At 39.8% G+C, this 21282-nt stretch overlaps 2 protein-coding genes across 2 annotated transcripts; one reads left to right on the forward strand and one right to left on the reverse strand.

Annotated features, from left to right (window-relative positions):
- Positions 1 to 12951: 12951 nt before the first annotated feature.
- Positions 12952 to 15173, reverse strand: LOC105932227 (gamma-crystallin N-A). Its single transcript, XM_012871284.3, has 4 exons — positions 15064 to 15173; positions 14647 to 14895; positions 14139 to 14284; positions 12952 to 13269 (listed from the first exon to the last, which is right to left on the reverse strand). Exons 1-4 carry the CDS (start codon positions 15082 to 15084, stop codon positions 13134 to 13136), a joined length of 552 nt encoding a protein of 183 aa, XP_012726738.1. The 5' UTR covers positions 15085 to 15173; the 3' UTR covers positions 12952 to 13133.
- Positions 15174 to 18829: 3656 nt separating this feature from the next.
- Positions 18830 to 20932, forward strand: ly97.3 (lymphocyte antigen 97, tandem duplicate 3). The gene is made up of 4 exons (XM_021320904.2): positions 18830 to 18945; positions 19204 to 19273; positions 20278 to 20400; positions 20693 to 20932. Exons 2-4 carry the CDS (start codon positions 19225 to 19227, stop codon positions 20797 to 20799), a joined length of 279 nt encoding a protein of 92 aa, XP_021176579.2. The 5' UTR covers positions 18830 to 18945; positions 19204 to 19224; the 3' UTR covers positions 20800 to 20932.
- Positions 20933 to 21282: the final 350 nt, after the last annotated feature.

A 21282-nucleotide genomic window follows, 5' to 3' on the forward strand; every position in this document is an offset into this window, starting at 1 on the left:
TATGAAGAAAAAAAAAACTTGCCATTTCTTCATTGTGATCATTTGTATTGACTACATCATAAGAGGCACGGCAAAGGAGCCGCTCCAATTTGCCCGTTGACTAATCTGTGTCCCTATTTGGTTCCTTCATACTGCTTTACAAGCTACTTTATACTCATTTACTGACTTAAATAGATATGGGTTTAATCCTTTTATTAGTTTGTTATTCATGTGGTCTGGAGATAGCCATTAAAATGTTAAAACTTTGAACATAATTTGGATTTATTTTAATTATGTATTATATAGTATATCCATATTTTTTGTCCTTATCTCCATCTCGGCCAGTTGACACAAACCCTAAGAAATGAAGCCCTTTATTCATACTGACATAACCCTTGCTACCACCATTTTCTTCCTGTATACCAACTATTTCAAACGCCCGTAAACTTTTTTTTTTTCCTCGAATGGGCCTTAAATGCTACAGGATTTATGCCCAAAACTGATCAAAGGTCACTCATCCGCCACAGTTTTCACCAAAGCCACCTATCCCCCTCAGATCTTGTGCCTCTTGTGATGTCATCTATGCAAATACACATGAAGCAGGCTATTGCCTCATTGCTGTTTAAAAAAAAAAAAAAAAAAAAAAATATATATAAATATATATATATATATATATATATATATATATATATATATATATATATATATATATATGAAATCCTGCTGGGGAACTCCATGCTTTATCCTGGCAGTGTTTTTACTGTCATTTGTTTGATGTAGAAATAAAAATTTCCCTGGATAGGATAATGTCTTTAACAACAACTTTTCAATTTTTCCCTGCATAGCGAATCAATCCAGAATTGGATACAGAGTTGCACCCTGCATATAAAGCACCAATTTCAAAAAGTGATCATTTATGTAAATCATTGGGATTCTATGTATGGCCCCTGATATTGAGAAATGTACAGTAATTTAATGCTCTACACTTTAAAAAAGCCCACAAGAATAACAGAAAACAGATTGCATTCCAATATGTTTGCACATGGCAATCATCCATATCTGAGTTTTTGACAAACATTTTTAGCTACCTACTGTATGACTTTAGCTTTTTTGTGAAAAACTGATTAGAATCAGAGCTATTGCCTTCAGTTTTTGATGTTAAAGCTGCTAATGTTGTATTAGCATTTAATGCAATACAAAAGCAGCAGGAAATATTTATTCTTATCCATGAAAATGATAAAATGCCTCTTTAATTCAAAGTTTTTTATGTGTTTTCCATAAAAAAAACAACTGCATAACAGACACCCTCCCAGTAACAAGCAAAGTGACTACCAGCCCTGATCTATTCTAATATGTCAGATGTAGTAGCCTATTTTGGCTAAAGTGTAATCAAATATCCAACATAGTTTAACTCAGATTCTAAAAAAAAAAAACACTATTTCAAGGCATACTCTAAATTTACAGCTTTTTGTTATTTCATTCCAATAAATATGTCACAGGTCGTAGATTAGGATAAATCTTGAGTTTCTTTCCTGTCTGAATGATCTTTTATGCATAAGTGGCATAGCTATAAATAGCTGCCCCAGTTTGGAGTAACATGATACAATAAATGCTAATTAAAATGCATTCGTTCCATTTTCCCATTTCACCTCTACACAGTGGTAGACATTACATTTATGACACATAAAAAAGGTAAAACAGAACTATATTGTGGCTCTTACTACAACGTTGGAAATGGTTTTCTTATTTTAACACACAAAAAAAACTGTGTGGCAATAGTGTTCCCAGGCTACAAATATTCATATTATTTTATAGTCTGTCAATTTCCACTGATTAATGTGACAGCCTCAAACAATCCAATCTTATTTACCATGGGTAATAACTGCTCATTAATCATTGCTGGTTCTAATCTTCCTCTGTTGTTCATTTTCTGGTTGCTGATGCTAATGTTGTCTTTTTTTTTTTTTAATTTGCACATCATTCTACCTCATGCTTGTTGCTCTTTTGTTCAAAATAATCCCTTTCTGTATAAAACAGTTCAAAACAATCTGTGTTATTGCGCTACCAGGATGCTCATCATGGGCATGAATGTAATGATCATAATAACAATGGTATCAAAATCATTTAAAATAGGACCAGGGTGCACATATGCATTTATTTTCTGTCCACACAGGGTCAAAAATATACATATGGACTCAGATATTTTGTTCACCCTCTCTATTATTTGGTTGAATGTCCACTTGTCAATTCACATGACAACCAAAACACTTTTTTTGTAGCCATTAACATTTTATTTTTTATTTTTTTATTATTATTCCTTTATTTAACCAGGAAAAGTCCCATTGAGATTAACAATCTCTTTTTCAAGGGAGTCCTGGCCAAGATAGCGGCAAGATAGCGGCAAAAGATTACATTACAATTTACATTACATGCTTATGGCGTAACTCTGGCTCCGTGTTTGAACATGTCCTTACCAGAAATGGTGGAGTTCATTTAAAATGTTTAGTTTCCTGCAAGGGATGTGGCCTTTGAGCAGAGCCCGAAAGTCTAGAAAAGCTGATGACAGAGCATTTGGAAAGATTATTCTAAAAGTTGAATATCAATCTGTCTCATTCGATCCAAAAGCAGTTTTCATCTGTTCTATTTTTAATTTTTTATTTTTTTTTATCTTTGTCGTGATCAAGCACCCAACAGGACAAATCAGTCATCCAACCCAAACTGTCACCCTCACATAAAAAAAAAAAAAGAAATGGATTAGGATGTTCGGTAATGAGCCAAGAATCACCAACTCTAAAGCCTATAACTGGACACCAGTTTTTTTTTTTTTATTATTATTATTATTGAAAGGATCCCCATTAGCTACAGCTATGCTGCAGCTATTCTTCCTGGGGTCCTGAAAAAATATATACATTAAAAACAAAACAAAGAACACAACAAATAATTGAAAGAAAAAGAAAATACACAAACACATATACAAATACATATACAACATATACACATATTAACGTACATATTTACCCTCATGCGGGCATGAAATATGACAAATATAAAACACATTCTACACTTACACAGTGTCACATCTCTACAGAGGAAGTGGGACTTTACATGATATACTTTATATATTTTACTGGTTTTATTGTCATTTTCGTCCACTAAGGGGAGTGCTGCTGTCTTTCTTGGCCAGGGGATATTTGATCAGGTTAAAGAGAGGTTTAATAAAATAAGAAAAATAAACAAAATGTTGAAAGCCGGATTAGCAATTGTCTCCTTCCCGAGAGACAAAAAAAAAAAAACAGCTTCAAAAATATTTCTCTGTAAGAGTAAAGTTAAAGTTTACAGACTAATTGAATACCTTGGCTTATTATCCACCATTTACAGAGAAATCCTCAACTCTATTAGAGCAAACAATCGAGCTGAATTTCTATCAACGTTGCACCCTGTGATAATAAAGGGTCGCAAAATGTAATTCGCAGCCTGACATTCAAGACATGTTTTAAAAAACGAAGTTCCTTTGTGTTAAAAATAAAACCCATCATCATAGAAAATCAAGGAGGACATTGTTAAAATGCCACTAGGGTGTTGCTCACACTTCTTCTCTGCGAGGTCTAGACTAATGGCATTAGAGTGACACTCAGTCGGTTCATGCAGCAAATGGCCTCAGAATAGGGTTAGTCATAGGTAATCAGCTTTAAACTAGTTCTGTTGAGTGTAACTCAAGACAAAGCATTTCCTCATTAGGCTATCACGTATTGACCCTGTAACTCGATCGAGGTCACGAGCGAAACCTTGTAAAGATAGATGTTGTGTTTTCAGGACAGCTGGAGGAGAAAGCACATGATTCCTCATTAAAGGTCTGATGGCCTTAATCACCAGGGTGTGACATTCCCAGAACAAAAAAATCAAGCAAGCAGGAAAAAAAGTATGTCATAAAAATACTGGTAAGAAATAATATCTAAGGTATAATATAATATAATATAATATGATATCATCGTTGATCACACTTAAAATGTGAAAAATATCAACAAGGCACCATTCATTTCAACAAACTGGGATGACGACTGAAACCCAAATAAAGATTTTAGACTAAAACCAAAAACTAATGCAAATTATTCAGTTGAGCAAAGTTACAATCTAGAATATTAATATTAAGAATGAGAGCTGCAATACATGGACAAAAAGCTTTACCTGAAATTCCTCCAAAGTGATCTGTCTGACAATGGCAGTTCATTTAAACCTACCTTGAATAAGTTAATGGTTCAGTATTAAGATTGATCCATGTTGATAATATTTATATAGAATGTGCCATAATTTCATATTTATGAGTGAAGCAAACATAACAGGAGTCCAAGAATGATTATGAAGATGTCTCATCATCATGCATACGTCCCCCACAAGGAATTAGAATGTATTGCAAAATGTTCCTACATATTTTGTTTCGTCACTTTATAACCAAAAACTTCAATTTGTTTGTTGGGATTTTGTATGTCTATGAAGAGATAGAAATATGATACTTGTTCAGAAAATGTTCAAAAACAAAAAAAAGTGGGACAAGCTTAGAGTGCATTAGTGTTCAACACTCTTAATGGTGATACCCCTAAATAAAATCCCATGCTAACTATCCATCCATCCATTTTCTGACCCACTTAATCCCTCATGGGGTTCACGGGGTGCTGGTGCCTATCTCCAGCATTTCCCATGCAAGCAATATCCTAAATTTTGAACATCCCACAGAGCACTGTTCAGTCCATTATCTAAGAGTGGAAAGAGTCCAGAACAATGGTAAACTGTTTGCTAGGGCTTGAGGGTAAAGGACACTAACGATTAAATTTTTCAGTTCAATTAAATGTTATTTATATAACGCAAATACACAACACACGTCATCTCAAGGCACCTTACAAAGTCAAATTCAATCAAATCAGACAGATTGGTCAAAAAGTTTCCTATCTAAGGAAACCCAGCAGATTTTATCAAGTCTTGACAAGCAGCATTCACTCCTCCTGAAAGAGCGTAGAGCCACAGGGAGAGTCGTCTGCGTTGTTGATGGCTTTGCAGCAATCCCTCATACTGAGCATGCATGAAGCGACAGTGGAGAGGAACAGAGTCAATAAGATCATTAGGAAGGCCAGCCATGTTGTAGGTGGGGAACTGGACTCTTTGACAGTGGTGCCGAGGAGGACGCCACTGCCCAGACAATCTTAGACGGTCAAGGTTGTGGTTGGACCAGAACACAGACAAGAGCTACGGTAAGCGCATGATTATTTAATTAAAGAAGGCTTACAAAAAAAATAACACAGATGACCGGAATCAGGAACATAGCGGATGAAAGCAGAACTGGGTTGTTTTAGGGATGAAGAGGGAGGACCTGACAATTGGTAATGACTGGGCTAACAATATAAATATAGGAAGGGAAACGTAGCAGTGACAGGTGGCGCTGATTACAGACAGGTGACACGAGTAAGATATAATCAGTGGAGGGAAAGGTGGGCAGAGAACTGGCAGAAGCAGAGGGAGGACTGACTCTAAAAGGGGAAGTATGAGAATGGCCAGATCTGAGGGCAAAAACCTAACTAAGCTTAAGGAGGAGCAGATCTAAGAGAACCACTAAAATGAGATTTAACACTGATACAAACAGAAAGCTAAACAGGTGACAAAAACGAGGATCTAGGGGTGAACAATGCAGAAGTGCACATAAACAGACTGCAGGATTCCCAGAGAGCTAACAAAAGTAATCACACCCCTGGGGATCCTGACATAGACTGTCCTCTACTAATGGCTCATATGTCCACGCTGCGCAACTGAGAGACACAGGAAGTCAGTCCTATCTCTGACAGTCAAGCTGTATAACGCCACCTTATAAATGCTCTGTGAAACACTATTTCACTATGTATGCTTTATTTAGAGCCAAATTGGATGTATATAAAAAATACCCTAAATTGCTATTGATGTATATGTTTGTCCTATTTTAGTCTATTGTTAATTTTTGTTTAATTTTAGTAGATTTTGCTTTGGACCTTTAGACATATTTCTTCTTATTTCTGGAACTTTGATGGCAAGCTGGATTTCCCTATGGATATTAATAAAACTATTTCTGATTTCAAATTCTGTCTTTGATTTTAACTCTGGTAAGACATGCCTGTCCATCCACCCGAACGAAAGCTATCAAGGGCTAAGGGCAAAATTAGAGGCAAAATTATTAGTCATACACTACAAATCTGTAACCTGGCCCTAGCCAGATGTATTTTTGCTCCGCCTAGCTCCACTCATCCATCTGGAACAGATCCATAGGAATGGCGTTTCAGAAGGCTGGGCCTTATCAAAAATCATTGCATATGATTGGATAAGCCACTTGTTTGTCATTTTTATCGACGTGCTATTTAAACCACTCACACGAAGCTAACCTGTGACACTGTGAGAGCGACGCAGTGTTTATGTGTTTGCGGCTCTAGTGGCACGCGTTTTATTGACAGTGAGCTGACAGGAAGAGGGGGGAAGACAGGCGGCAAAGCGCCGCGGGTCGGAGTCGATTCCGGGCCGACCACGTTGAGGACTAAAGGCCTCCTAACATGGTTCACGCTAACCGCTCCGCCACGGGCGCAACCCGGAAAACAAAACTTGCCAAATCCGGTCGGGAGAAGGGCGAAAACATGGTTTCCACCAACAAAAGCCTTCAGAGCCGTTCTCTGATGTTCTTTTAATGAAACAATATTAGGTAGATTGGACAACACGGAAGAAATAGCAGCATCAATGTTAACGCTTGCTTCCTCGATGTGAGCCGCTATTGTTGTCTGAATCAAAACAGTCTCACGTCACGGTCGCTTCTCCACTACGTCACATCTATGAAACGCCAGCCCTGCGTCCTGATTGGCTGGACAACAAAATTGGTTGGAGAAATCACTCTCTATGGGAGAGGTCCCAGATGGATGTGAGTGAAGCTAGGCGGAGCGACATCCATCTGGCTAAGGTCAGGTTAACAAATCTGGGCTTCAGAGCTGATATGAAAATGTGTGGTGATAAATGTTGCCTTTCTAGTCGTACTGACCAGTCGAAAAGCCTTCAGCCTTGAGCAGAGGTGTCCATAGTCAGTCTCAAGGGCTGGTGTCTTCTCATTTTTAGATGGTGACCTTCTTCGGTGGACCCGAACGCAATGAAATGGCTCATTAGTCGGCCTCTGCAGAGTTAGGTGAGATGCCGAGAAATTATTTTTATCCATTCGAATAGGCTGTGGTGGAGCGAGGACACATCTAAATGTTGCAGGGATTAAATCAAAAGACTTGAGACCCAGATGACGGTTTACCCTCCAGAAGCACGGCAACCTTAAACACACAGCCAATTAGAAGACTGTGTATCCTTTTGCTTCTGGTTTACACTATGATCAACTTTGTGTTGGTTTGTCTAAAAAAAAAAACAAAACAGTAAAATGCATTGAAATTAGGTGGAGTAACACGACAGCATGCAAAAATAAAGTGCAAGGAGTGTTAATGCCTCTATCGTCTTAACATTCAGCTTCGCACATCGTAATTTGGAAGGCCACCTTCATCGTAAGGATGCAACCCTTATGTTTTAATATTATCCTCCATCAGGCATGAGGAGGATGCTGCTGCTGCATTAGGGTGTAGTAATTCTGGTTGGACTTTGATTCAACAAGTGGTGTTTTTCTTTCATGACGATGAACTCAGCTTTGCCCGTGGTGCTATCCAGAATGTGTCCCGTTGTCTCTGCACAGCCATGTACAGCTCGCATGTTTAACAACAGAAACAGAACACGTGCGCTGCGCGGTAATAGCAGCTATTGTATCACAGCTGTCGCTTCGCGTTAACCTCAAACGAGTAACAACACGGCCTCATCCGACAGGTTGATGGTGTTACCGCAGCGTCCCGACTAAAAACAGGATCAAATAAGCTCCTTCATCCTAAAGCGAATTCAGCTGCCTGAATGTCAGTTTGCGCTTTCCTGGCATTTCTAATTTCTGCATGAGGTTTTTTGTTTTTGTTTTTTACTTACACTGCAAAAATCGAACTAGAAATAAGTAAAATGTTCTTAAAATATTTGTCCTTGATTTGAGCAGGTAAATAAGATGATTTGCCAATGGAATAAGAATTTTGCACTTAAAATAGGAACAATGCATCTCAATCATCTTATTTCAAGTGCAGGATGTCTAATTATCTTATTTTAAGGGGTCAAAATACTCATTCCATTGGCAGATAATCTTATTTACCTGCTAAAATCAAGGACAAATGCACAAATTTTAAGAACTTTTTACTTATTTTTAGATCAGTTTTTGCAGTGTACATGGGAGTTATAAGTCGAAAAGGGGTTTAAATGAGAGCTTCAGCCACGTATAAATATCTGTAGCCTCAATGAAATTAGCGGTACTGCTCGGTGAAACCGTATGAGCAAAGGAATCCCTCTGCCCGACGAAGATAAAATTTTTTTTTTTTTTTAAAAGTCTGCATCTGAGTCTGCAGAAGCAAAAGGTTCTGTGTGCCTGCTGTGAGCTTTGGAAGCAGGATACTAGCTAGTCAAGGTACTAAGTGAATACCTTTTAAAAAAAAATGTTTTCTGTAGCACCATTGATAGATGCATAGGACTATTAGGCATCAAGAATATCAGAATTTTTCATTAGCATCTAGATGTAGCAGTAAATCTATTTTTTTTTTTTTTTTTTTTTGGTTTTGGGAACGTTTCTTATTTTCAGCTAATAGCAACATAACACCATTATGTTGTGGACCACGGTGGTAACTTTAAAGTGAGACAATCTGAGGCAGTAAACTCCCCGCACTTACTCTACCTTTATGAGTAGATTTCCTACATCATGGATTTATTTACAGTCACCAGGCTATGCATATTTACCCCATTTAGTCAAGATAACCGTAAGTTGTGTGCCTATTTGAACACAGTGTCCTTGAAGGTGCTTGGGATCAAAGTGCCTCGGCTGCACAGCAATGCTCCATGTTTGAATATTGAGGTGAGCCGGGGGTCGGAGACTGATGCTGCTTTGATGTCCCTCGGAGCTGGCAGGCAGAGAGCTGAAAGGCTTTTTCCTTGTAAGGGAGTTGTCACTCAGCAGATTCTGAGATGTCGGCCCGCTGTGTGTTAGCTCATGCCAATATGGCACCGGGCCGTCCATGTTAGGTCGCTGTGATAAAGAGGCACAGCTGGGACCTAACAAGGGCATCTTTTCAGCGTTGCGGCCCACTGCTGTTTGACTAATTAAAACTACACAAAATGTTGGGTTTGCAAAAACGGCCACGTGTCTTTACTATCTGGTCCCTTTACGAGGGCAGGTAATTCATGGATATTTACATTTTATTTAGAATTTTTTTTTTATTATCTGTATGAAACCAATGAAATAATCTTTAAGTGTTATCCTCAGTCACCGTAGACGTGGCCCACTGCCCAGGGCAACATGACATGGGGAGGCATCACACTTCACATTCACCATCATCTGTGCCAATAGAGTTTTGCATTGTTTATTTTCACAGCCAGTCATAAGCCACGCTTCCATCCAGTTGTCATGTGACTTCTGAGCAAATTTCCAAAATGTTGCTAAAAAGAAAATGCGAACTGGGCGTCTTTCCATGTACTGGTTCGGAGCAAATTAACCAGGCTACGCAAGGCGTTGTTGACGTTACGCATGGCTGTAATAAACAGGAAGTAGAGGTTGCAAACTAGCATGGACCGCACATCTAAACAAAGGAGAGAGGTTTTCAGGAATGTGTTGCGATCGGACAAGTTGTAATTGTTCTGTCATGTCGAGTAGCATTGCCAATGTTGCTAGCAGTCCGGAGACATTGAGAAAGCAATAAAGTTCTGTGGGGATATCGGGGAAGATATGGACAGTAGTCACATTTGCATCAAAGTTTTTTTTATTTTTATGTGCATTTTGAAGTATCGCATTAGAAAAGGTTGATGGAAACGGAAAATTAGAATTAATTCAAATTTTGTAGAATTTCGTTTTTGCGCTCGCTTGAGGTAGTTTTTGACTTTTTCAAAAAAACAGTAAATGAGCTAAAGAGGAGTGTCCCTACCCAATCTGTACCGGAAACACGATCCGTACCCTCAACTCTTTTGCTCATGTGCAAACAGAATAACCTCTGGGGACGCAATTTTTCGTTTTCTGGCTTTTTGTCTTTTAATCTGATTTCGGATGGAATTTTTCTTGTTGTATTTCGTTGTAACTATGTGAATGTTGCATGTTTTAAAGGGAATAACAAAAATACAGAAAAAAAAATTTTTAATCGCATTTCAATTGTCGCTTTGACTGCTCTGAGCATGTGCAATGATCACATTACACAGAGCAAAAACTTAAGTTTATTTGAATATTTAATTTTCTCCGTACTTTACTAGGCACATCAACAGTGTTGATCACATAATGGATCCGTTGCAGTCTTTCGTTACCTGCAGCTATGTTTTTGCAAGAAACAAACGATGTAGCTGCCGTAACAACAAGGTCTTCTCTGTCTGTGATGGGTCCACCATAGGGCTCATTGACAGCCTTAATACTTTACAGCTCACTCAACGAGTTTAATAAACAATTTTCTAATACAATATGTTTTTCGCACAAAATAATGTCAGTTGTTATAAAGTGAACTGTAGTATTTTGTCGGAAAGGGCTTTCATTTCCGCATTCTGTTTGCGCATGTGCACAGGAGCTGATGGTACGGATCGTGCTACCGGTACAGATCGGGGAGTGACATGGAGATGTAAACACATTTGTCGAATCAGTTCTGACGTAGCACACATTTACCTCACTAGACTGATCAGCTGTTTCTGCTGCAAGCGTCCTCGCTGATATCCCCATAGCGCTAGAAAACTGAGCTGATAGCAACAACAGGTAAAAATATACCAACAAATAGACTCGAGCATTTCTTAGTGTCATCCATGAAAAAAATAAATAAATGAGCACATTCATCAAAGTCTCGCTCCATTACTGATCTTTGTCCGTGCTACTTAGCAACCTCTACTTCCTGTTTATTACAGTGGTATGACCACATTATGCTTTGCGTCGCCTGGTTCATTTGCAACAAACCATTAAGTGGAAACACGTCTGATGCGCTATTTCTTTTTTGCAACATTTTAAAAGTTTGCTCAAAGTTCTCTTGAGAACTGGATGGAAACACAGCTACTGACAGTGATCAGTCATCTGAAGTAAATGTTCGCTACATCAGAACTTCACAAATGTGTTTCTATCTCCCGTTTTGCACATTAACTCTTTTTCCAAAAAACACCTCAACTGAGCTTAAAAACCATTTTGGGAAACTGAGGACTTTATTTCAAATTTTGCTGTTTCCATCAACCTTTATAATACGATACATCAAAATGCTGGTAAAATGCTGATGAAAACACGACTAAGACATGTGCTCCAATGTGTTGTCACGGGCCCAAATCTAAACATCCAACCTTAATTTATATTTGATTAAATGTCCTTTAACAAGATGCATATCCGTGGTTTGCTTGTTGTGGCATTAAACAAAGGTCTGGTAGGATTTTGAATGTATATTTTACTCATCATCTTATCAGAAGTTTCTGAGCTTATTTAAATTGGTTGGTTTGATGACATAGACTTTGCATCTAAACACGTTCCACAAGCTTTCATTAGGACTGATGTCCGGCTCATTCGAGAAGCTTTTTGTTGGTCTGTGTTCTGCTTTCCAAAACTAGTTTTAAGGTGAATTTTTGGTGGTTTGGGTAACCCTCTCTCTTAATTATTCCATCCAGTTCTTCCAATGCCCCGCTGTCAGCTAAACAGCTCCATGTCATGATGCAACAGCATTGTGCTTTACAGCTGCTATAGTGCTCTTAGGTTTCATGGTGTAATGCACATCACAGAAATAGCCACATTTAATAAATTAGACTTTTATTGAAAAGTTTATTTATTTCAGTAACTCTATTCACAAAATTATACACATCATATAGATTACTAACACAAATAATAAGGTTTTCAAGTCTTTATTTATGTCAATTATGATGATAGGCATTAGAAACTCAACAATCATGATTATAATATTTTAGTAGAATACAGAAATGTGGGCTTAATGAAAAGTCTGTTTAATACCTGCTTAACGGTTTGTTTTCATTAAAAGGTACTTAAAATCTGGCAAATAAGCCTCATCTGAACACATATTCTAAGTTCTTGATTATGGCTGTATTGATTGGTCAAATCCATAACTGCACAAGCAAGAACCCGAAGAAAAAGCGTCACATCTGCTTTTTGTAACCAAAGCTTGACATCTTTGCTTAACCTTATTATTATTATTATTAATAATAATAAAACTGAAAAAAATTTGCAGAGTACCAGAACTTTTTGTTTCATAATACAGTTAAAAAAAACATACAACCTGTACAGAAAATTGTTGGGTTGCAACCTATGGTTTGCTTTCTGGCTTGGAATTTCATGCCACAGTGTACCTGTTTGTGAGTTTGTGTCAGTCCCCTTCGAGAGCCCCGAGGTGAGGGGAGCATTAAAATAGATAAATGACACTAGGTGGTAGCAGAGCTCCCCTGGGCGGGTGCACCGACACTGTTGACCTGGGCAATATCCCACTTTCACTTTTGATTTATGCCTTGCATGTGGAGTTAATGCACATTTCCCTGTTGTTGCCTGGTGACTGCCAAACGTTTGTCTGCGTGGGTGTCAAAAGGCTTTATGTTTTAATTGAGACATTTTACTTTCTGTATATTGAGCATGTTGTTTTTTTTTTTTTTAATTGTCTTTCTGAAAAACTGAAATCCATATAGCTCTATTAATCTGTGTCCAGCGCTGTTTGGAATATCTCACATAACTTGGTAATGGATCCATTAGGATCAGGAATAGCCAGGCACTTTAAGGTTTTCTACTTATGGTTTATAATGGGAAGCAATTACCTGAATCATAGGCCTAAAGTCATTTTCCACAATGAAATGTTACGGTTTGCTATGGGCGGCGCGCAAAGGAGCACGGCAAATGGTGAAAAGAAATTGCACGAGTGAAAATGATGCGAGATTACTGTTTTATTTCAGCTTCCGAATAACCCATGACAAAGATACAACAACAGCATTAAACATTTTCCACCTGTTTTATTATTCCACAGCTCCACAGAGTTGGTCAGACATGGCCTGACAGCGTGGCATGTTTACTTCCTCAGCGGTTGCTTGTTCTGCCTGTGAGGTTGGCTTTAGAAGTAGTTTGCCACCCTGCGAACAGACTGGATAGTGGGATTCTCTGCCTGCCACTCCTTGTGGCTGCAGAAGCTTCCCCTCTCCACGACGTACATGCGGCCGCGATAGTTTGGCTCCTCATACAACACCCAGCTGTTCGGGGAGTAAAGGAGAGCAAATTAACATGTTTAATTCTGCCAAATATAGCACAAGTCAGGTCATTTTCAGACGATGTAAGGTTGCAGAGGAAAAGTAAAAATCTTCTAATGGTGTTTTCTTCAATTATTAGTGGGAATACTTGTAGTATAGTTATGGTGCACAATAAAATGCATCAAAAATGCAAAATGGTTCGCATTAAACCTCTCGGATTTGAATGAGAGCGTCATTAATGTCTCGGCCAGTGCTTGAAAGCTTCAACTTGTGTATCCTCCAAAGGGATTCATTTTCATATTACCAAAAGTCACACTAAAAGGAGGGGGGGGGAATCATTGCATTGCATTGTATTGTATCTGTATTTACATTTTGTAAATACAGGACCTAAGGAGCTGAGAGCAAAGAGCCAAGAGGAACAGGGTCATGTTAGTTTCATGAAAGCGTTTAAATTCTGGACAGCAGTGATATTGAATCAACAGAAATTTGCTTACAACATTTTATAGTTTTCACTCAGAGCACATTTCTCTGAGTAATTGTGAAAACAACTCTTTTGAAAGGTAACTTTTGAAAAAGAAGTTCAAATATATTACACATACATATATATATATATATATATATATATATATATATATATATATATATATATATATATATATATATATATATATCCATATCCATCCATCCATCCATTTTCCAAACCGCTTTATCCCTAATGGGGTCACGGGATATATATATGTATATATATATATATATATATATATATATATATATATATATATATATATATAGAGAGAGAGATGAGTGCAAACACATAGGAGTGAAACATAATGCGTGACTTATGGCGGGAAGAAAGGGTCAAAGATACATACGCTCCGTCTCCATAAACCTTGATGGAGTTGACACAGTTCTTGGTCAGACCTCGCGCCTGCAGAAACGGACAGTCGTCACACAGCTCCACACACTGGCCGGCAAAGTTGTCTCCCTCGAACAGCTCCAGTCTGTAGTGCTCTCCGTGCTGGGGAGGTAACCGGCATAAGTGCACACTCGCTGAGTCATACATCAGCAAGGTTAGACTTTTTTCTTTCTGCAAATTACAGAGCCTGTTTCGTGACAGAACCTACATTATATGTGCACCTATAGATGTGTAGGATGATATGAAAAACTCCGGTTCTGAAGTGCTGGAGTGCTCTTGAGCTCCTTCCATCAATGTTTTTCTTTTTTTTTTTTTTTGGCATCTTTCATGTGTGACATTCTCTTATTTAATTGGACTTTGATTTCCGCGTGAAACAAAAGTCCAATTAAAGAGGCAGCATTTATGCCGGTGTAAGCATCCGAATATTTCCCTGGGGTCTCCTTCACACACATACACAAACTCACCATCCGGATTGGCCGGCAGGAGCCCATGTGATCGTTGTGAGCATTCCAGCGCTGGAATTCAGGGTACTCTCCGTGCTCCAGAATGTACTGCTGGCCCTTGAAGTCAGGGTGGTCAAAGCAGACGAAGGCCCCGCTCTCCACGCGGACAGAGTTGACCCTGTTCATGAAGCCGCGGTCCTGAAAGTTGTCACAGTCGCTGCGGAGCTCCAGCTTCCTGCCCGTGAAGCATTTGCCCTCGTAGAGCAAAATCTGTATTCACCACATTTAACAAGGGAAGTAAACATTCTGCAAACATTTAACTTTTTCCGTCTTTTTTTTTTTTTATGTCTTGCACAACATGTGTTTGACGTGCCGATCGACAAGGACGATCGCGGTTTGTTTTGGAAAGGTGGACTGCATCGTGGTCGCGGTACTCACCTTTCCTGAGTACTGAGACATTTCCACTGTTAAAAGTCCTCCAAACTATTCACACAATTCAAGAGGGGGAAAAATTTGGACTCTCAGATATATACGGCGGACGGAGAGAGCGCCGGTATTGCGAGGCAGACGCGACAAAAGCACAACAATGGAGGGCTTTGGACGTTTTGCCAAATGGACAGTTTCTCTTACATGTGTCACTGCTGATATTGGAGTTTGCCCCCAGAGGAGGGCAAAACAATAGACCGGGCGAGATTCTGCTTTGATTGGGCTTTGGGAGTGATGTGGGACTTTGTCGGGGGGGGGATTGCAGAGTAATATTTGGGACACGACCAAAACGAGGGGGGCAGGAAAAAGGAAAACAACCCAGGGGAGCAGAGGTGAGAGGCCAGGGATAACTAACAATAAACCATCGTCTGACAAGCAGCACAACGACTGCTCCCGAGGCAGCCTCGCTCTATTTATTTGGCAGCCTGAACGTCTCCCCTGAAACCGGATAGCCCACCGGCTGTTTTCTGGGGATCCCTCTGTGTTGATGTTTCTCTTCCACCGATCCACAGAGGATTCCGGATAAATTTAGACCTTGACCCGTTAAAAATCTGGGATAAAGCCTCATAGTCACAACATGAAACACTATACCAGGGTTAAGGCGAGGGGTACGGGGAGCGAGGGTGATGGTCGAGGTTGAGCTCAGGCCTGACTAGGCAACTCTGTGCTGCTGTGTTCACCTGCATCCTCTCTCTTGGAAGGAATTCATTCTCTCTGTGGGTTAGGTCTGGTGTGGTTTGGAGGTTGTAGGGCTATATGTGTGTGTTGTTGGGAGCCATACTTGGGTGCTTTCAGTCTGTGTCAATTCAGGGGGTGCTGTGGCTGCCGTCTCGTGGTCTGGCTTAGGTTCTTAGGTTCCACTTATGACCTGTCCAGAAGGGGGAGGGGGCCATTGTGTGGGGGGGGGTGTTTGTGGGGGCTTGGATGGTTCGCTGCAGGTCTTTTTCGGCTTTTCCATCAGTTACAGTTGGAACTGTTACTATTTTTAGTACCAGCTTCGATGTGGTCCCAAGCACAGTGAGTCTGCCCGAAGACGCAACATCAGAAGACTGTCGGTCGCTGATTCGCTACAATCAGACCCACCATATTTAAAAAAAATACACAGCAGCCAAAGCAGCTACCGGGAATATCGTCTGGCACCGTGGTACAACGCGGAGGGGTACACATTTTTGTGCTTGGCGGCCGATAAAAGACGTGTCTGACACGTGCCCACATTGGCCTGGTGCTCAGTTGTGATGGACAACCACCCGTTTAGAACCGAACCAAGCCGACCTGTACCGAACCGATGTGTCGACATGGAAAAGAGGCAATAGACTCCTGCAGGGAACAGGCTGTCCAGGTTCCTGCTTGGGTTGTTTCTTGGCTATGCGGGCTTTCTAGGTGGACGCTGAGTCTGTTGGCTGTGATGTCGGGGCCCTTTATTCGGCTATAGCTGAGGGGAGTGGTTGGTTTGGCGGGACGGCATTGTGTGCTTACTGTGGGGTTGGTGTATTGCTTGCTGAACCTTAGTCCCATTTCCACTTGCTGTGTCATCAGTGGTTATGGTCCTGTTGGAGGGCTCTCCGCCACTGCATCTGCAACCACCTATAAACCTTTAGTCCAGACACTCTCTGCCTCCCACATCCTTAAAGGAACATGCAGACATGAATGTTACTCCACATATATTGCAGGCATACAGGGAAAAAGCAAAGCCTCCAGTTAGAGGCACGCGTTGATTTGCTATTAAGTGCGCTTTTCTTTTTCCTTACCCACTTGTTGTCCCTGGGACTTTTTAGTTGTCGCAGCTTGTCGTCCTTGCTGCGTGACGCAGATGCAGCCTGTTGTGCCTGTAAACGAGTAAACTCGAATGTTTTAGTTTACTAATGCACAGGCTGCTGTCAAACCGGTCTGCTCGCGTCCCAAGGTTTTTTATTAATTGTTAGCTGATCAAGCAATTGTTCTGGTGACGATGAAACAGCTTTTTAAAATCCAACTTTTGAGGACCTTCAGTGGAAATCCATTCTTTACCCAGCTGTGTTTGTCAGAATAGATTTTTTTTTATATAAAAGAAACAAAAACTTGAAAATGACGCACACACGCACGCACACACAGCTGGATAGCATCTAAATGTTTATGATTTAGACTTTACAACTAGAAAGTAACATTAGCAGCATTGCACAGTCGTTAACATTGATTGAACAACCAATGTGTTGTTTTTTCAGTTACATGTCATAATTTCATGGATTGTGCAAGTTTATTGGACAAATAATAATGTTTTTTTTTTTTTCCTGAGGATCCCGAGGGAAGGTTATTGGGCCAGGAATTTCTCCAGGAGGAGAAAGAGAGAGGCGTTAGTGTAGGTGCAAATGCAGTATGAGTTGAATGATTGAGTTGAAATCTTATTCATTTCTTGGTTTGCCGACAGAAGAGAGAGATGCTGGCAATGAATGATGGAGCAAGGTGGGTGGTTTGTGTTTTTCCAGGTTTGTATGCTCCAGTCTGGGGGTTGTGCTGGTGGGCAGGCAGGGGTGAGGCTACGAAGTCCGTGGAGGAAACCAGGCATCAAGGTATGTACTGAAAGTTTGTCTTTAAGTTTCCCGAACGAGTTCTGAGCATCCATTGGAAAACAGGCTACCACAAACAGAGCTGACCATCAGACCAGGAAGGGGCATCTGCCAGATCCTGTCATAATGCCACTAGTCTGAGGAGATGAAGCTCAGGTGTGGAGGCCTGCCAGCAGATCGGCTACACCCACTATATAAAAGTGAGCACAGCTTTCCAGGACATGACACATTATTTACATTTTGATACTACTTTCGGTAAAGTGAACATGTTCAAAAACACATATTTTAGCGGGTTTTGTTGTATCTTTTGGAGTCAGTCATTTAAAGTTAATCAATAGTGGTTGAGAAAGGGAGGCAAATCTTTATAATTCACAGAATGGACCCTAATTTGTATCTTATTCTTTAGAAATTCTGCTACATAATCTAGGTTTTAGGCCTATATTTTTTCCCGACGTTACTACAGTTTTTAGCAGTTTACTCCTAAGCTCTCGTAGATTACGCTGTTAAGAACAAGAAAATATTTGAACTCTTTGGAGCACGACTCCACTGATGACATCTAAGTACCAAAGATCACAAGTTCCATTAATTTTACTAACCTTACTAAACATATACGTTCGTATTTATAAATTGACTTGTGTGAATTTTACTTCTCTTGAGGGCCCCCTGCTGGTTTGGAGGAAGCAACCAGATGTTTATCAGGTCTGCTTTAAGTTTCTTTTCTTTTTCCTCCATTTTAGATGGATTTTGCAGCATATTGCCAAATTATTTTACATTCTCTAATTGCTCTTGGGTTGACTTTTTTTTTTTTTAGTTTAGCAAGTGAAAACAAAGTTTGGCATTTAGTAAAGCTATCACTTAAACCCCTGAGCATGAGCCTCTTGTCACATTTTCACACAGGCGCACCCCATGCATGCAGTGATATTTCCTCTAATGGTGAGCCAGCTCCTCTAGGTCTGCCATAATCCACCCAAAGCAAATACGTTGTGCCTTTGACATACATCGCATTAATCTTATTACACCTTTATTTGCGTCTGAGATGAATGCACACATTGTTATCTGCGGCAACCTCACACTGAACCAGGAGCCGACTGCTCTTGCGTAAAGCATCTGGAAAACCCTGGACACGGTGTACCCAGGGTCAGTGAGGAGCTAAGCACACAGACTTAACAGAGATGCTGCGCCTAATGGGGCGTTGCCATGGCAGGACCAAGTATGGAGAAGTATAAAAAGAGGAAAGGTCACTGAACGCACCTCAGTCGTTGACAGAAACCGAGGCAGACAAACCAGTGAGGTATGTGGATCAATTTGGATTAATACAAGCATTTTAATCTGAATGTAAAACTGCTTTCAAACATCAATTTATTACTTGGAGTACTTTGAACCGTGTGAAACAGGAATCTACTCACTTCTGAAACAATCTACTCACTTCTGACAGCAACTCGTCATATTGTTTGATTTTTCTTGATTATTGTTGTTATTGTCATCATTTTGCCATCAAATCTGTAATTTTGAATTGCTGTTTATATTATGTGTTGTTTGTCTGGAACAGGCGTCGTTGCAGAGCAGAACAATGAAGTTGTTGGTCCTGGCTTTAACCCTCGCCCTGCTGTTTATAGCTGGTGAGTCTGTCACTAATTCTCCACTGGACAAACACAAACTTCTGCTGCGGTGCAACAGGAGGACCTATCTATCTGCAATAAATTACAACATCAGCATACACGGCCTTGCACAAGGATTTCCCCTCCTTGAACTTTGCCACGTTCTTCATGTTTTTACAAAAACACCAATGAATTTTGTTGGGATTTAAAGCGATAGACACACAAAAAAGTTGTGCGTATTTGGAAAGTGGAAGGAAAATGATAAGTTTTCTAATTTTTCTTACCAAAAAAAAAAGAAGAAATTCTAAAAAGTGAGGCATACATATTTGATCTGCCTTCTTTACTTTGAAACCCCTACACAAGAACTCGGTTCAATCAGTTGCCTCCATAACCCACCTTTTTATTAATAGTCGGCCTATGTGGACCATTGTTCTGCAAAGGCTAATGTTGTTAAAAAAACATTAGTGAATAAACAGCATCATGAAGACCAAGAAACCCATTAGACATGCTAGGGTTAAATATGTAAAGAGATTTAAAGTGCTTTTAGGTCATGAAACAACTTCCCAAGCTTTGAAAATCTGACAAAACACTTCAATCCACCATGTGAAAATGAAAAGATTATTTTTTACAAAGAAGAACATTTAAAAATATCCCTGTCTCGAGTGGAAGAGATGCTAGAGACATACCCCAAAAGATTTGCAGCTTTAATTGCACCAAAGGGGGGTCTACAAAGTGTTGTGTCGGGGGATAACTGTATATGCACGCCACAGTTTTCAGATTTTTGTCAGAAAAAAATCCAGGTCTATTGCATACAATACCTGTGGTTGTATGGTTGTAACAATATGCGAGAAAGTTTAGTTGGTCACCGCAAATGTGTTTCATTTAAACTTACCTCATATTACTACAATCATAATGTTTTGTTCCCAGGATGTATTTCGGAAGAAAAAAAACAACCCATCATCAATATATAATTAGACACCTAAAAAAAGTTGCCTGAAGTGTCCAATATTATCTTCTGATTTCAGGCGAGACGCTGGACTGTCGTCGCTGCGTCCCACAACGGGCCGGAGGTACCTGTCAGAACACAGTGGAGACCTGCGCACCAAATAAGAATGCTTGCATTGCGGCCAAGTTCACCCGAGAACCATGTGAGTTTCTCAAAGTAAAATAACAGCAAAAAGTCCAGTAGTTTGAACTTCTGCTTATAGTAAACAGCACCCAAGCAGTTATAGAGAGAAGATCTTTTAGATTATTTGAATTTTCTACATGTGTCCAGTTGTGCAAAGAAGCAGGGGTGTTAAATTAAGAAAAAATGTTTTGCTTTGTTCATTTTTTTTGTCCGTTGTTAAAAACACGAAACTATCAAACGTCACCTGCTAAACTGCCGAATGTTCTCCTTTTATACTAAAACAATTCTTCATTTTTTGTTTCTCTCCCTAGTTGGCCGTTTCCAGAGGTGCATAGCTCTCTCTGACTGCAAATTGCTCGAAATGAACGCCTACATAAAAGTCAAGTGCTGCACCGAAGACATGTGCAACACCTTTTAAGACTTGGAATCAAAGAAAAGTGACCAGCTGAGCATCGAGGACCTAACCTCGAATGGGTCCCAAGGCAGAATGCAGCTCCGGTGGGCATTTAGTGCAGTTTTTAGAACGACGTGCTGAATAAAAAGAGCGTGGAGAAAAATATGTGCCTCCATATGTTGTTTCATTCCTATGGGACCAAGCCTGTGGAGCTTTGTATTTATTTATTTATTTTTTGCCAGAATTCACAGCATATAATGCATCAGTACTTTTAAATACCAACAGGTTTCACAGGTTTGGATTTATCTTGGATTTTCCCTAATCCACACAAGATGAAGATCGAGGCTCACTTTTTTTTTTTATATACTCCTCCATAATGTTTGTATGGTTGGTTTGCTGACACTTACCTAGTTTTTAAAGGAGCAATAAGCGATTTTTCACCACTAGTTGCAGCTTGAGCATTGTGTGTACATCAAAACAAGATGTGTATCAAGCCACGCCTCTCTC

The sequence above is a fragment of the Fundulus heteroclitus genome, chromosome 6 (genome assembly GCF_011125445.2).
Source record: "Fundulus heteroclitus isolate FHET01 chromosome 6, MU-UCD_Fhet_4.1, whole genome shotgun sequence".
Lineage (NCBI taxonomy): Eukaryota > Metazoa > Chordata > Actinopteri > Cyprinodontiformes > Fundulidae > Fundulus > Fundulus heteroclitus.